The sequence below is a fragment of the Pleurodeles waltl genome, chromosome 7 (genome assembly GCF_031143425.1).
Source record: "Pleurodeles waltl isolate 20211129_DDA chromosome 7, aPleWal1.hap1.20221129, whole genome shotgun sequence".
Classification (NCBI taxonomy): Eukaryota; Metazoa; Chordata; class Amphibia; order Caudata; family Salamandridae; genus Pleurodeles; species Pleurodeles waltl.
Window position 1 is genome coordinate 179054300 of NC_090446.1, and position 17498 is coordinate 179071797.

The 17498-nt window shown below is 44.9% G+C and overlaps 1 protein-coding gene across 2 annotated transcripts in view; it reads left to right on the top strand.

Moving 5' to 3' along the window:
• The first annotated feature begins 6191 nt into the window (after nucleotides 1-6191).
• The window catches only part of LOC138303936 (lysosomal protective protein-like), an 86338-nt gene continuing 75031 nt past the window's right edge, over nucleotides 6192-17498 (top strand). For both annotated transcript variants that reach the window (XR_011205470.1, XM_069243510.1), the window contains exons 1-3: nucleotides 6192-6372; nucleotides 8659-8822; nucleotides 15027-15138. Coding sequence is in view for 1 of the 2 variants with exons in the window: in XM_069243510.1 (XP_069099611.1) it covers nucleotides 6370-6372; nucleotides 8659-8822; nucleotides 15027-15138 (279 nt within the window). In the remaining variant the exon portion in view is untranslated. The remainder of the gene's footprint in view (nucleotides 6373-8658; nucleotides 8823-15026; nucleotides 15139-17498) is intronic.

The following is a 17498-nucleotide window of genomic DNA, read 5'->3' on the forward strand; positions in this document are numbered from 1 at the left end:
TGATGTCTTGCCTAAATGCATGGTTCCTGCAGGACAATACGTTTATGGAACACTTACAGAGTGAAGTTAAATCCTTCCTTAGGGTAAATGAGTGTTGGTCGATTCCACTGGGACCCCTTGATGGCAAGCAAGGCCTATATGAGGGGCATGGCTTGCTTTAACGTTCAATCTCGTTTTGGGACCACCGGGCACTGGAATCATTGAGCGAAGTGGAGGCCAGACAGCTTGAGCTAGACCACACATCACTACGCTAATTAAGTCTAGATGAGGCCCCCAAGTGTTGGATGACATCCACTCATGGGGTCTATGAATGGGGTGACAAATCTAGTAAAATATTACACTGGCTAGCCACACAGTCTGAAAACAAGTGATACCCCGCTTTTTGAGGGGTTTGGGAGAATGGTAGAGGACTCTTTTGGAATTGTGGCTACATTTGCTCAATATTATGGGGAGCTCTATGCACGCTCCAGGCGTCCAGATTCATAAATGTTGTCCTCGTTGGTGGGGGAGCTCCCCCTGTCCTGCGTGACCCCGGTGGAGATGATTTGTTTGGATGAAACTTTACCAGAGAAAAAATAGGAGAGGCGCTGGCAGACCTTAACGCAGGCAAAACATCTGGAACCGATGGATACCCAGTGGAGGTTTATCACAAACTGTGCCCTGACATTATTCCGCCCCTGCTTGATTCTATACTGAGACTGCAGCCAGGGGCCACTTTTCCCCAGAGGTAGACCAGGCCACGATCATTGTTCTTCCCAAGTCTAATCCCATTACATCAACTTGCGCTTCCTTCCAACCTATATTCCTCATTAATAGCAGGCTCAAGGTTTATGCAAAGCTCTTGGCGAACTGGCTCTTGACAGTCCTTCCCAGACTGGTCCATACTGACAAATGTGGGTTCATCACTAGGTGCAGTACTAGACATTGCATCCACAGAGTGCACATTGCACTGTCTCGTATGAAGGCTCTGGGTGGTACAGGGACCCTTATGTTGATCGACTTTGAAAAGTCATTTGACATAGTTGACTGGATTTATCTTGCTGAAATGCTTGAGGGTATGGACCATGGACCCTGTTTCCAGGCATATATTAGGACTCTATGAGGGCACCATGACCCATGGCTATGAGGGTAAACAGAGTCCTGTCGGACATCTTCCAGGTGACACAGGGCAGCAGACATGGGTGTCCTCTGACCCCCCTCTTAATTTTGCTTGCTATCGAGCCCCTGTCGGTGTGAATTCGCTACGATGCTCAGGTTTAGGGTTTGATGCAGGAGAACCACATTGCACTCTATGCGAACAATATTCTGTTGTTCATGTCTAAACCCGAGGAGACTGGGCCTTGACTCCTTTGGATCCTGAACATATTTGGGGACACTTCTTGGCTCTGAGTTAATTAGGACAAATCCGTACTGGTTGCTGCCGGGAGACCACTGGGACGAGACCTGGCAATCTCAACTCCTGGTGCATTGGGTTCGTTTTCAGTATCTTGGAATACACATATCTTGGGAACCAAATTTGACATGGAGCCTGAAACTTGTCTCCTTAATGTGCAAAGCGAAGGAGGATCTTGTGCGTTGGACCAGCCTTCCCCTCCCCGCCATCGGTAGGATTGCATTGTTCAAGATGATGATCCTTCCCAAACGTGTGTACATTTTACAAAACTATCCCCTGTGCATCCCACAAGCATGGTTTGACTCCTTTCAGTCCCTAAGCCACAAATGTATTTGGGGGGGCAGCTCCACCAAGGAAGCCTTCAGCAAATGCAAATGGGCAGTGTATGATGGGGGCCTGGCCATGGCGGATGTATGTCTTTATTACTGGTCTACTCCGCTACCCCCTATCAATGATCGGTTACATGGGTCGTAGGATGATCCCTCATAAAGAGGTGAGCTAGCTATTCTAGGCTTGGACAAAGTCCTTCACATTGTGTACGGTGCTCCCATTCCATGTGACATTCCAGAAGTGACCCAGGTAGCATTGGAGTGTGGCGGGCTGTTCTACAGTGGCTGGGCTGGAACCGCAAACTGACTGGGGAAACCCTGTTGTAGGAAGGCAGGTGGATGGATCAGGTGTCCACCCTGAATGGTTTCAATGGATGGGATTCCATAGGAATAACAAAGCTGGGCGATGTGTGGTGCGGCAGCCACATGAGGCCATTCCAGGAGCTCCAGTCCAAATTCTACATGCCCAACTCCAAGTTCTTTTGTTACTTACATTTACATCACACTCTACATGCATATGATGACGCACTTCAGAACCTTCCCAAATACAGTCCTCTGAAAACATGGTTCTCACTAGCCCCTTAGGCAGAGGGTAGTATCTCAAATATATGAATCCTTGGTGATCCACTCTCCTACGTCCCTGAATCCACTGAGAGAGAAGTGTGGGGGTGCGGGGGCATTTGGTGAGTTGGATGAGGTGGAGTGGAGAGATGCCTGTATGGTTCATTGCACTTTGTCAATCTCTGCTAGACTTTGCTTCATTCAGTTTAAGTACTTACACCAAACCTATACTACTCCCATCCAGATGCAGAAAGCAGGCCTTGCTTCTTCTCCAGCTTGGTATCGGTGCAAGGATCCTCGAGGGAACTTTTTCACATTGTCTGGGAATGTCTTTTAGTTCAAGTCTATTGGAATGCCATCTTCACTTTGTTAGCTGCTGTAGTGGGTGACACTGTAGAAGCAGATCCCACAGTTGCTTTGCTTGGTATTCTTGATGACATGGGAGGACCCAGGGGTGGCAGAACGTTGGTGGGAATTAGCCAAAAGAAACTTCACTCATAACTGGATCCCCACAATGGCTCCTTCAATAGTGACCTGGACTCTGGGTATGAACTGGTGTGGCAAATTGGAGGAAACAAATGTATAACGCTAGAGGTTGTCCCCACAAATATGACAATATCTGGGAGAAGCAGTGGACATACCATGACCTGCCGAATTGATAACTTTGGGGGGGATAGGATGTGGCAGCGGGGGGCCATGGTGCCGGACTGAGTCATCATGAGATGACAGCGCCATAATGCGGGTTGATATCAGTGTTTAACAAGGCGATTGCTTTGTTGTTATTGTGTAAAAATGCAATAAAGTGTTCCTATTAAAAAAATACAATAATGTCACTACAGTGCTGAGAAACTTCGATGAATTTGTGCTTTATGAAGAGTAAATAGCAGCTAGAGCTGCTTCCTGTACAAGAAATATTTGCTCCTGTAACTTGCTTTTCAAAGCACTATGCTCTGCCTGGAGATAGTTCCGCCAGTGCACCACTAAATTTAGGCACATTGCTTACTTGGTAATCTACCCAGGAGCTATATTTATTTTTTGTGAAAAAGCCTTCCTTCCTTGATGTCTGTTTAATCATCAGCTTCTGAGAGCTATTCATTTGATCACACTTCTCAATCGCAATTGTGAAATATAACTATTTTTCTCCTCTACAATAACATCTTAAAACAGGCATCAAAACAGACGTACAATAATCGTTCATCCAAGCACTTCCCAACATTGTCGCCTGCATGTGGTTGCCACCTTTGCTCGGAGAAAAATACTAGCCATTTGTACGTAGTATGAGATTCCGGATGGGCCAGGAGATGCAGACTTATCAACTCACCCTCATATTGTAGATGTCACCCACAGCCGGGTGTCTACACCATCAAATGTTGCTTTTAGCCTGCAACACAAACAGAACCAGACCAGAGATTTTTAAAAAATGGATTTCATTGCAAGTGTCAAAAGCATGTGTGGAATTACATATTTGAACCTCGGAAGTTTCATCGGAGGGAGCAAGGCTGTCAAATCTCAAAATCTCTTGAAAAACATCAGAGCACCCAGAGAGACCTTGTTTTACTGAAAAAAAGAAAATCGGGTGCTTAAGTCTACTATCAAAATATCAGATGTAATTGTGGAAGCTCAGCGACTAATGACAAAGAAACGTTCTTGTTTAACAGAGTGGATCTTTGGTTAGAACCATCTGTTATCGTGTGAACTAACGCAAAAAGCAGGAAAATGACTAAAGCCAGGCCTAAACAAAAGGTAATTGACTTGTGAAGTAGTCTGGCTAAGACTTATTGTCACTTCACAACATTCAACCACCTTGCTATGGTATGGACAACCATTGAGGCTACGAGCTCATGTACTTGCCTATTAACATAACACTTGCTGCAAAGAACTTGGTGCTTTCATTCTGGTTACTGAATAGTATCAGTGGATTAGCACATCACCTGATGCTGCATTAGGGTCACTGCATGCATCATAAACTAAGAACATCACTGCTCCTGTTCCTTCAGTTGTTTTCATCCCTTAAATATGCTTTCCACAACTTTCACACAAAATTATTTTGGGGAAAGCTTACGAATCGTCTGTTGAGCTATATTTTCATTATATCTAGTTCCGTCTAATAGCACGGGAGCAATTTACTTTAAACCGTTTCACCAAATTTCTGGGGGTACTCAAGCTGCTGTATAACGTGTTCCTCTTGGTACCCTATCGACTTCTATCCACTGGGGTTGGCCCATTTTACTTCAAGATGTACAACGAAAGCTCAGTTTCTTAGGGGGCAGTTCCAGCCTGCTTATTACATAGTATCTATATTTTACCTATGTTACTGGTGTAGTGTGCCTTAATAGGTACCCTTTGTCACAACATTTACGGACATTATTTTTGGTTGGAAACCACTAGCCTGTTAAAAGTGCGCCCAATGTTCTGTTAATTACCCCAAGATGTCTACCTCATGCATGGTCAACTTGCCATGTAACTCACCCTCATTTTGGACTTGAAAAGTTAACAGATATGGAGATGTTTTTTAATACAGTTTATGTCATATCCAGTGTATACGTTTTTTTGCCGGTTAGGAATTGCTTGGGTAACTCGAGGATACTTTTATTGTGGTTGTCTAGTCTTTGTTGCTTGAGTTTTATGTTTCATAACAATGGGAAAATGCAAGATTTCGACCATTTATCCACTTTTTTCTAGATGCCTTGGCATGAAAATGCTGGTCAGATTATGGGCCTGATTCTAACTTTGGAGGACGGTGTTAAACCGTCCCAAAAGTGGCGGATATACCACCTACCGTATTATGAGTCCATTATATCCTATGGAACTCGTAATACGGTAGGTGGTATATCCGCCACTTTTGGGACGGTTTAACACCGTCCTCCAAAGTTAGAATCAGGCCCTATGTATGTAAGCTGTTCATTTTTATGGTTGGATAAGGTTTACTGTATAATTTATTGTGCTTGTAAAATTGACAATGTGTCTATAATGTATGTCCATACTATTGCCAGGTTCCACCATTGTTGATGCCACAGTCCAGAGTCTGATTTGGTGAAAGGCAGCATCCTAACTCGTCTGGGTTGCATGCTTGCGAATGTACAGCAGTCTTGCAGTGCCAGTCTTGTAAGTTTCTGGGACCCATGTGTAAAGATATGCTCCAATCAAGATTGTGTTCTTTGAAACGTGGGACGTGTAGTCTTGTTTATTCCATTATCATACATGGCAACATTTCAGAACAGGAAAGTGTTTTTTTTTTTTTTTTTTTTATGTGGAAAAGTATTTTCCCATTTGACTTCTACGGAAGAAGAGGCGATTTTAGGCGGGAGACAGCTAAAACCTGTGATTATTGTGATTCAGAATTCGGGAGTTTCCCACTGAAATAGGGTCTGTTGGCATGGTTGCGTTCTAAAACCGAAACTACAAGTTCCAAAATTCAAAGCAAAAATCCTGGAGTCTAGCATCTCATCTTGCATGGACTCCGGGATCTTGGCGGCAATGTCTCAGCCTTTATCAAAAGGATACCTTTGCGTTTTTGATTTAAGAAAGATACGAAAATGTCACCAATTCAGTAAAAATATTTTAAACATAATGTAGACAGAGGCTTGTTTTAATGCATGTTTTCATATTTTTGACTTTGTTCGTTCTTGTGAACTTGTTTATTTATTGACAGCTTTATGTCTGTTAATTTTCAAGCCCCTAACTTTTCTCCTCTCAGCAATTTTTTCCACTTCGTTATAGGGGTTGAGCTTCCTTCAGGCCTCAAACTCGTCAGACTGGCCCACCTCGGCGGTGTCCCCGGCCCATCTCGTGATGTTTATTGAAGGCGAGTCAGGTTCTAGGAAGATCCTGAGCAGACCAGGAAGCAAGATGGTGGGGGGGGGGGGGGGGGGGGGGGGGGGGGGGGGGGGGTAATGAGGGAAAGAGCTGCATTGGTCGGACGAGTAAAAGTGGGTGCCATCACGTTCTCGCAGAAGTGGGTTGCAGATTTCGCGGTGAAACTATTAGAGATGTTGAATGCGATCGGAGCGTGGGGCTTGGTTGAGACAGCGGTCCGACGCTACCTAAGGGCTCACCCGTGCTGGGCTGTATAAGGGAGTCACACAGATGGTGAGTGGGTAATGGGGAACACCGGTGCTACATTGGATTATGGGGTACACTGATGCTAGGTTTAATAATGAACAACAAACACTCTAAAGGTGATGGGGATTGCTTGCAAATAGGCCAGTGTAACCGCTGGCAGAGGCTCTTGGTATCATTCCCATACATCTTTGCCAACATTTTTATAGGAGGAAAGAGGGAGATTCTGAAAGATAATCAGGGGAATGTAATTCCCCCATTGATATCTACTGAACCCGGGGACATATCAGGCAGGAGGTAACCCAAATAAAGCCCGTGGTGCTTAAAAAATCGTGAGTCTCCCGCCTGAATCTGGTCTATTGGCATACATGCACTTCATTCACCGCCGTGTTTATTGCAGCTGATGCACTAAGTGTGGCAGGTGGCTCATGCTAACGGTGCTGTTGGACTCAGGCCCCTCCCACTGGCGGCTCAAGTAGGCTGAAGCTGGTCGGGGGTTGCTTGTGTCCCCTCTGGAAGGGGCCTCACCTGGCAGGTCTGGATGAATGTTTCCAGCATTGCTCGAGGTAGGCGCAGCCAAAAGCAGAGTCTGACTTCTTGAGGTCAGTAAGACAGTGGTTTGTTTTCTGCTTATTATCAACAGCAGTACAGCTGACTATTCCTGATGTTTTCTGAGCATTCCTTGGGGTGCTACCGTTTCTGGTCCCGAGGGAGAAACCGTAGAAAACTGAAGCTCTAAAGGGGTAAAAAAAAACATCGATAGGTTATAGTGTTTTTTTGGGTTACAGAGAGACATTTTCGTCACACCTAGAGCACTATGTAGTGAACTCTTCTCTGCCTTGCTGATTAATATTGACTGAGGTTGCTAAATGCTTGATCTTTGTAATAAACAATTTACAACGTGTGCACTATTTTTATTCGTCACTTGCATTGGAGCACCTTCGTAGAAATGGCTCCTGTATTGTTGTGGATGCAAACCAATGCAACCTTCTCGTTGCTTATTGAATTACTTTTTTACTTTGGCCCAGTCTCAAGCACTAAAAGGTTGGACATTCTTCGAGGTCGCTCACTAGACGAGTTTACGTCGGTATACATTTGATTTAGAAGTGAATGTCTCATGCCCTCTGTGAATTAGAAAGTGTCAGTAGTTGGCAATTGTTTCTGGGAGTATTTAACTTGCCCAGGTTCACTTGGCTTACCATGCTTGCCCCATAGCTTCCATCACTTTGGCTAAAGAGGACCAGCGATGCTAGGTTGGGTAATTGGGTTCACCGATGCAAAGTTAGATGATGAAGAACTCTGATGCTAGGTTTGATAATGGGGAACTCCGATGCTAGTTTCGATGATGGCATACACCGTGCTAGGCTGGACAACGAGACACGCTGATCCAGGGTTGGGTAATGAAGCTCAGGAACACAGGGTTTACTAACAGGACACAGAACACTGATGCAGGGTTAGGTAACAGGACACACGACACTGATGCTGGGTTAGATACGAGGACACACCACACTGGTGCTGGGTTAGATAACAGAGCACACTGCACTGATGATGGGTTAGGTAACAGGGCAAACTGACGCTGGGTTGTGTAACAGGACACACCACACTGATGCTGGGTTAGATAACAGGGCACACCACACTGATGCTGGGTTAGATAACAGGGCACACCACACTGATGCTGGGTTGGATAACAGAACACACTGCACTGATGCTGGGTTGGGTAACAGGGCACAGCACTGTTGCTGGGTTAGATAACAGGACACACCAGACTGATGCTGGGTTAGATAACAGAGCACACTGCACTGAAGCTGGGTCAGGTAACAGAGCACACCACACTGATGCTGGGTTGGATAACAGGGCACAGCACTGATGCTGGGTTGGGTAACAGCACACTGCACTGAAGCTGGGTCAGGTAACAGAGCACACTGCACTGATGCTGGGTTGGGTAACAGCACACTGCACTGATGCTGGGTTGGGTAACAGCACACTGCACTGAAGCTGGGTCAGGTAACAGAGCACACTGCACTGATGCTGGGTTGGGTAACAGGGCACAGCACTGATGCTGGGTTGGGTAACAGGTCACAGCACTGATGCTGGGTTGGGTAACAGGTCACAGCACTGATGCTGGGTTGGGTAACTGTGTAAGGTGAGGCTTGGTTTGTATACGGGGCACGCCGATGCTGACTTTAATAGGGCGTCCTATGCTGCTGTTAACGGGACACTCCCGTGCTTAGTCCGATATGAGATGTATTTGAGGTATCCGTGATCTGCTGGGCTCCTGTCATCCCTCTGTAATGCATCACGTTTTTCTCTTGGCAGATGTTTTCCCTGCAGGTCTCCGTTGTGCTGCTGGCAGTGCTGCAGGTGCTCTCTGCCCCTGCTGGAGATGAAATCACCTACCTTCCTGGGCTGCCGAAACAGCCTTTCTTTCGGCAGTATTCTGGCTACCTGACTGTATCTGGCAACAAGCACCTCCACTACTGGTGAGTGTGGGCATCTCCCTGGCCAGGGTATCACCCCTGCTCACTTTGGGGTGGGGAACTGGAGGCCCCCTAAGCACGACCATGCTGTAGCATCCAAGCTATTTCAGTTCCACCCTGTAAGTTTCAGGTTCCACACATATGTTCGTTATTCCATTGGTAGAGAAAACACGTATTGTTTCTTTGAGTTCAATAGGATTTTAGTGCCAAGCGAAAAAGCACGTTTTTTAATTGTGCTTCATAAAAACACCACGATTAAGGCACTTCTTCACTAAAGCTGTGAAAAAAAACGCTCTTTCCAGCCTCGAACGCTCGGTCTTTGTCCACTTGGTGTGGTGTGTGTCACCCGGGCTCGAGAGTTGCTGGAGCGAGTAGCTCCTACCACTGATTAACGTTTGAGGGCCCTTTGTATGTATTTTTTGTTTTACTGTCTTGGCGTGACCTGTTACCTTAAATGGGATTTGATCCTGTAGTTAGTGTTGTGCAAATGCAAATTACGAATGCAGCCAACCCTACTTGGAGTGTGTCTTGGGAAGCCCAGAGCTTAAAGCAGGCTCTGTGACAAGGCAGTGGTATCTCGGACCTGCACATCACTAGGGATATTTTAATCGGTGCGGACTGGAAGTCAGCCACTCCTTCGCTCATGATGTGATTAGTCACGGGGGCCCGATGTGATGGGTGGCTTGCTGTGTTCCATTTACCCTAGTTTATTTGCTTTTTTAATGGTTTTTCCTCATTGCGATGAGCATGCAACTTTACTATGAAGTGTATGCTTTGGAGTCTTTAGGGTTTGGGGAGATAATGTATTTCCTATGTTCATGCCCTAAATAAGGGGTGTGCATACGGAGTGATTAAAAACCCTGGTGAGCGCTGATCTGTTTTGATATATCTCTCTGTGTCCACATTCCTGAGCTATGAAGCATGCCTTTACCCCACCCATGGATGTGTAGAGTTGTCTGTTTTATTACAGGCTATATCATCCTTTTCTTGACAGACATCTGCTTATTCTGCTCTTGCCCGAAGCGTTGGTATGTTCCTGATGAGGGATGTCACTGATTGAATCCCTCATATTGTGGCTTTTTTCATTATTGTGTTATTAAGGGTGTTCTGTGTCCTCACTGACCTTAATACGTGCTGGGTATCCTGTCTTTTTATTGTTTGTTGAAAGGGATGTTCGTTACTACTAAGCCAGAGCAACATTTTAATTACACCAGTGAAATGTATGTAATTTCTGATTTTGTGTTATGTGAAATTGTGCATTGCGCAATCGTGTGGGGTTCATGCAGGAGAATCGTTTGGGCAGAAATTTTCTTTGAGAGGCATTTTCTGCTCAATTCGGTGTTGATCGCACTCTGATGAAAAGTCATGAGAGATACAAACTATCTCCATTTTGCTCTAAAACCATAATTTTGTAAACATTTTATGGAATTACACAAAATATTAAGAACAAACGCTATTTTGCACACTTCTAATTTTACTTTTTGCCTCTCCGGTTTGTGCTGAGTTTTACATTGTCACTCTTCGGGTGTGGAGATGTGTCATTTCTTCTTCTTAGTATTACTGTTCACAGGTTAGATCTCTGTTTGCTAGAGAAGGACCTATTTTGCGTGCCCCTGTATGTGGTGACCACATTGTCACTGCATTGTGATTCATGGGGTGCTCAATACAATAACTGGTGTTCGGTGGGTGGGTAACAAGGCCTGACGGTCAACAGTTAGCTCTCCTTGATGGTCCATCTATGACAGGAGTCTTCAAACTGGGGGGCGGGCCCCCCTATGGGGGCCTCAAGTGATCCCAGGGTGGGGGGGGGGGCGCCAGGCTCTGGCCAAAAGAAGCATTACACAGATAACAGTGTTTTGTTTTAAGCAGAAACATGTTATTGCATTTTAAAAAGGTAACAGTATTTAACTGCAATGTTAAATACATCTAGATATATTTAAACATTGCCATCTTTATATAATATTTGTGAAAAATTCTGAGGGGGGCCCAATGATTTTTATTTTTCAACGGGGGGCGCCGCATTAAAAAGTTTGGAGACCACTGATCTATGACCAGGCACCTCTGCACCATACTGCAGTTTTCATTCAACATTGACCCGTGACTATGCATTTAGTGAAGGCTCATGTATCAGTAACAGCCACTTAACAAGGGTAATGCTGGAGACACCCTAATGTTGCATACAGAGAATAAGAACCCATTCCAGAAAGGCTGGGAGAAAGAGGACAATGAAAAGCATTACTGCCGTCTGACTGATGCGTTTCTGTGTGTTGGTCAGAAAGCCTAAGGCAAAATTGTTAATTTAGGGAAAATAAAACTCAATCCCGTCCTAAACTCTGCCTCAAAATTGAGTGAACCTGGACAATTAAAATAACTTTTTTCTTAAATACCTTACATTTGCTTGCACACGAGGGTCTCAGGTAAGCTGAATTTGTCTGTAAAAGCTAGAAGACTTACCTTTTCTCACCCAGCTGTGACCACCGCGGCAGAAGACAGGTGACGGACCCTTGATTACAGAAATGAAAAATCGCGGAACTGTACATTTCAAATGTTCTATCCAGTGGAAGTCAATAAGGAGAGTTTTAGAAAGTTTCAAAAGCTTTATTAATCTGTTCTCTTAGAAATCTTTATTATCATTACATAGTGAAGAAAAGAATGGTTAGTTTCATTCAGTTTAGAAGCAAATCCAATGGTTAAACAAAGTCAGCGTTCTATAAAGGAAAGTAATCTATTTGCGTAATAGACAGAACGCATAAGGGGGCATATTTACAAGAAAGTGGCGCATCAGCTAAGATGCACCCCTTTTCTTGCGTACCCTGGGTCCCCCTAACATCACCATGGTAGCACCATATTTACAATACGGCGCATGTTAGCACAATAGCATCAAAATCTTTGCGCTATTGTGACGCACTGGTCAGTTTGCGCCAAAGATTATGGTGCTAGTCCAGCAATGCGTGTGGAGGCTCATTGGCAACAATGGAAGCGTCACTTTAACGCCTGCTTTGGGCAGGCATTAAAAATGACAGAAAAAATGGTGCAGTGAAATCTTGTAAATTCCATGCACTATTTTTCTGGGAACGCTCCCCTTGTATACATTGGAATAATGTGGCGAATCTGGTGCTGGAAAAAGGCCTCCTTGATGCCCTCTTAGCGTAAAACAAAAAAATTACTATAGGCTGGCGCAAGGAGGCTCTAGGGGCTTGTAAAAATGCCCCAAAAAGTGCTGAATCAAAACTTATGAAAAGAAGCATAAAGCATGAAACTTTAGCATTCAAAAGTAATTCTAATTGAAATACAAAAATACATTTAAGGAGGTTGAGAAACTCAGGACCGCTCATAAAGAGAAAAAAAAGGGAACAGATTTCTGAGAGTCCTTCTATAAAGGGTCTCCAGCAAAGGAAACAGCGTCAGCCGCTCTCGAAAGTGTCAGAGATTAAGCGCTCCAGAATGGCAGCGCTCTGCTCTCCTGCCGCTGCTGCCGCACCTGTCTGAGCTGCTCTCATGTCTGTCCTGAGTCCTGTCTAGTCTCAGAACACTTACTTTTTTCATATTATACAAGATTTTGCACCTTGTGTCTTATTCTGTTCGAAGTCATCCAATCAGCGTCTTGTCCGTCCATGGGAACAGGCTTCTTCTTCCGGCATAGCAGCACTATACAATGAAACTCAGACAGAACTTAAGTTTTATCAATAGCAATGACTTTGTATACCCACAACTTCCATTCCCATCCATGTGCCTAACCTTATGAACTATGTTTTAACTACATTCATAGTTACTTCACCCTTGTTCTATGCGCATAGAAACTTTTCAGTAACTAACAATTTAATACAGCATTTAATACATTAAGCCTATTAGAAGGTCAAAATACATTCTTTAATATATGAGCGTAAGCATTTCTCATGTCAATAAGTTTACTTCTCTATGTTTTTTACATTTGTATCTTGCGTCAATGTCGCTACAAAAATGCCATCTCAGCTTTTCAGCCCTTGTTGTGTGTAAGTGGGCCGTTCTGCTGCGTCAGGATCACGAGTTTTGATTTAGCCTAACTAAATGCACATTCTTGCTGCATGTTAATAATTTGCTAATTTATAAAACACATTTTTCATTTCTAACAAGTTTTATGGCTGCCAAAAAACCTACTTATTAAAACTGCGGTTCAAGCAAAGTCTGCGCGAAGTAAAAAAAACGTTCAGGTTTTTCACTAATGATGAAATGTTCATTGAGGGCGAATGTAGATGCACTGCGGAAGATCAATTATCTTTTCTGTGAAGAATGCATACCTTGCGGCTGCCTATGATGTACTGTTCCGTATGTCCAAGGAAAGGTTTCCATTGCTCTCCTGTATGCTTCTATGTCTTCTGTAATCATTCTGTGTTAGCACAGATTGTGCTGTTCCTGTTCTATATGAAGGAAGCTTGCACTTACAATGTCAATGAGCAGCCTGGTCTCAGTGGGAGCCACGCATGCACTGATGCCATTTATTACCGTTTCTGTGTATGTGGTGGTGGGCTGGAGCATGGCCAGCTTTTTCTTGCAGTGTGCTAGTTCTACGCATGCGATGGAAGCTTGCACTTACATTCTCAGTGAGCGGTCTGGTCTCTGTGGGAGCAACTCTTGCTTGCTGATCTCCATGTATTACAGTTTCTGTGTGTATATGGGGAAGAGAGCATATATGGGGATTTCTTGCAGTGTGCTAGTTCTACGCATGCGATGGAAGCTTGCACTTACATTCTCAGTGAGCGGTCTGGTCTCTGTGGGAGCAACGCTTGCTTGCTGATCTCCATGTATTACAGTTTCTGTGTGTATATGGGAAAGAGAGCATATATGGGGATTTCTTGCAGTGTGCTAGTTTTACTCATGCGGTGGAAGCTTGCATTTTTACAGCTCCTCATTTGTGCCTGGCACTGTACTCCCCTTGCACCCTGTTATGCTCCCATATACCTAATAGTCATTTGTTTTCGATTCAGTAATGTTGGAAATATTTCCTTGATGCTCTATTGACATGCAGCATCGGTACAACATGAACAGCACTGTAGAAGCTAAGCTCCCCTGACACGAAAGCAGTTCCAGGAGACATGGCAGCCCTGCAAGCTTTCTTCTGCAGAAAGACATCAGGGGCATCAGCACTCCCTTCTTCCTCTTCTGAATGTTGCTCAAGCTTATGAACATCTTTTATAGTACAACTTCCAAAACGCTTGACCTTTTCAGTGCCTGATCTAACCTTGGCACCTGCAGAATCAAGTTGTAATTGTTTGTTCTGAACAAGGACATACACTGTTTCATTGTGGGCAAATCACATCTCTCCATCTAACTTGAACTGGAAATACATGTAATGTGAAATATCAAGTTTTTGTGCAGCACTGTGCTAAATGCATTTAATTATCCACCCTCGTCACAATCTATTTTCATATGCATTTATTCTTGAAATAAATCCGAGCGTGTTTTTGACAGTTATGCACATATGTGGTAAGTCTGTTTGTGTCTAATGTAAGCCTTTTCTCCTTGCCGTTTCTTTTTTTTTGCCGGGGGTGGGGGCGGGTCAGTTGTCAGAATAGTCAGTATTCTGCTGGCAGACCGCAGACTGACAGTCACTGCTTCGGACCCTCCCTCATCATTGCAGCTGAACCACCGCACCAGCAGATTTGAGGGTTAACTCTGTAAATGGTTTCCATTTCGATCACGGCATGACAAGGTTTATTATTAGTAAGGGAGCGAGAATCGTGATGACGTTTTGGTAAAGTGGATCCTTGTTTTAAGCATTACCGCTTTAGGATGCAGTGATAGAATATTTGAGCTTTGGGCTTATACCAGGACACCGAGGCACCCAGGAGACAGATAAAGGAGTTGAGGACAGATTCTGTCTTGGAGGTTTTTCATTTCTTTAAGGTCAGTTTGTCACACAGGGTGTTTGTTTCAGGTATCAGCTTGTTGGATTTCCTGGTCATGAGAAAAGTAATTGTGTTCATGAAAGTTGCTGATGTAAAACAATTATGTCATTTTTACTCTGGGCAAAACTTTAATGGTGCCGTGTTGCGTACTGTGGAACACCAAGGACCACGTCATTAAGTAAATGCGATGAGAGTCGCTCTTTGTGGAATGTTATTATGAGTTTAGCACGAGCCTGGCCCTGTCAGAGATACGTGTTCGAAACCTCCGACCCATCTAATAATTATGGGTTTGAATGCGTGTGTTGTGTTGCTTTGTCTGCAGGTTTGTGGAGTCTCAGACTGACCCCGCCACGTGCCCAGTAGTTCTTTGGCTGAATGGAGGACCTGGCTGCAGCTCACTTTTTGGACTCCTGAGTGAGCATGGCCCTTTCCTGGTCAGTAAACAACCAGCTCTGCACCCTGGTCTGTGACAGCAGCCCTGCCGCCCTGTGGGCCTCGGAGCTAGGGCGCCGTGCGTTAGTTTAACACTTCCTGCCGTTAACTACTTCTCTGCATTGTAGTTTCAACAGAAAATGAATCTGAGGGAAAATACAAAAATATCCTAGCCTTTCTCTATTTGTTGTCACATAAGTGACTTCTCTCCTTCTTTGCACCAATTGTCGCCTCCGTGTTATCTCCCTCTTTTGTCACCGTCCAGGTCTTTCTCACCTCTGCCCGTTTTCTCATATCCTGTCTCTTGCTTTTCTCACGCGCTATGCCCCGCGCTTTCTTCAGCCTCTCTCTTCTCTGACCCTCTTGCTCTCTCCTTTACCCCCCTTGTATTGCTCTGTCACACCCGTCCTATTGGTTTTCGTTCCCATTATCAGAACTTGAAATTCAGGATAGCAAAGCTGGGTGCCAGTTTCAGATCAATAACAATACAGTTGTTTGTAAGTTGTTATACAACTCACTACATGCTGCCCAGGCTTGCTGCATCTCATGATCCGGGACGAGTAGAGTTGTCTACGTTTGTTATGATTTGATTTATAATTTCTGAATGTGGTGACTGCTGTTTAGGCGTACCGAATTGTTGGCCTTTCAGCATGGATCATCAGCTTTTGGAATTTTGAGAGGAACATAATTTGTAACATGGATCATGATTTGTGGCATAGCCTTTAGCGTTACAGTTTCATAATGACAACATTGTTCCAGATGTGAGATGGATACCCTGCAGTATTACCAGCTTTTACAGCACGATCCCCAACCATGCAAGCCCACTTCAAGCATTCCATAATATTTGTAACTTTTGTCGACATCAGAACAGTGCCCTCATGACCAGTGAATACACAAGTGTGCTTCCTTTATGAATGAGAGTTGTTACCACCCTCTCAACCGAAGGAACAAGGAAGTAGTAAGGTCTAACTCAACCCTTGGCTGGACAGCGTCTGGAACGAGGCAAAGTAGATACCCAAAGACCATAGTTTGATCCATAGCACCCCCGTTTGTACCCCTTGCTCACGTCTGAATACCTTTATTTGTAGCATGACTTCTGCCAAGGAGAATCCTGCCGCTTCCAAAGTTCCCACCGTTGGAATGAACCAAACCCTAGAGAATAAAGTTTGTTAAAGGGCTGCTGGTGTCAGACGTCCAGCAATAAAGCCGTTAGGTTGTTATAAAGTAAAACAGTGGCTGGACATTGGTGTTACTGATTCTTTCTGAATCTCAGTTTCTAGTTCCCCCCAACTCCTAAAGTATGCTTTGGCTGCTCGTCCTTTGTATCCCAAGCCAGTCAGTGAGTAGCTTTGCTGTCCGTGTCGAGTGCCACAGTATTGTGGTACTGGGACACCAGTGGTAAACAAAGGAACCTAAAGAAGTTACGACACAGAAGCTACTGACTGCTACAGAAATGCATGAAAAGGCTCACGCATCGCGCTCTGGCGGGCCACCTTGCACCTCTCCTGCGACCCCTCCTACATATCTGGTCTTGCTCTCACCACTGATTCCATATGTCTCTCGTCCCGCCCCATCTCTCCCTTTCGTTCTGTCCCCATCCTCTCTCCTCAGTCACCATCTTTTTATCACCTGTTCACTCTCTTGCCCTTCTGTCTGTAACCCACTTGCCTCTGCCATGCTCTCTCTTCTCCAGCTTTTGTCCCCCCCATTTCTTTCCCACCTTCCCATCACTCTTGCCTCTTCACTCCCTCTTTTGTGCCCTTTCTCCCCCTCCCTTTTGCCTTTCTGCCCCATTCTCATATCTCTTCTTCCCCCGCTGTGCCCCTCCATCCTCATCCCTGATAGCCCTGGCCCCTTCTTCAAACCCTGTACCACCTCCTTCCACCTCCCCTCCTTCTCGCCCTATCCTTTCCCTTGCCTCCTCCTGCTTCCTACTGTCCCCCTCTTTCCTGCCTCTGTCGCCCCCTCTGTGCACTTCCCATCCCCTACGCCAGGGTTCTGCAAAGTCAGTCCTGGAGAGCTGGGTTCGTGCCAGATATTTAGCATATCCACATTTAGAAAAATATAGATTTCTGAAACATCTTGTTTCCAAATGTGGATATTCTAAAAATCTGGCATGGACCCGGCTCTCCAGGACTGACTTTGCAGAGCCCTGCCCTACTCCATCTCTTAGCCCCCTTACCCCTCTCCTGCTTCTCCCTCCCTCTCCTGGTTGCCTTTCACTGCTCTTCTGCTTCCCTCCTTTCACTTCATTCCTCCTTTTGTCTCAATCCCTCTGTTGCAAAATAACCCAGAGTGTTCTGGGGGGTCTCTTGCTTTTCATGGGGACCCCTGTAAATTACTCTTTTATGGTTTCTTCTGC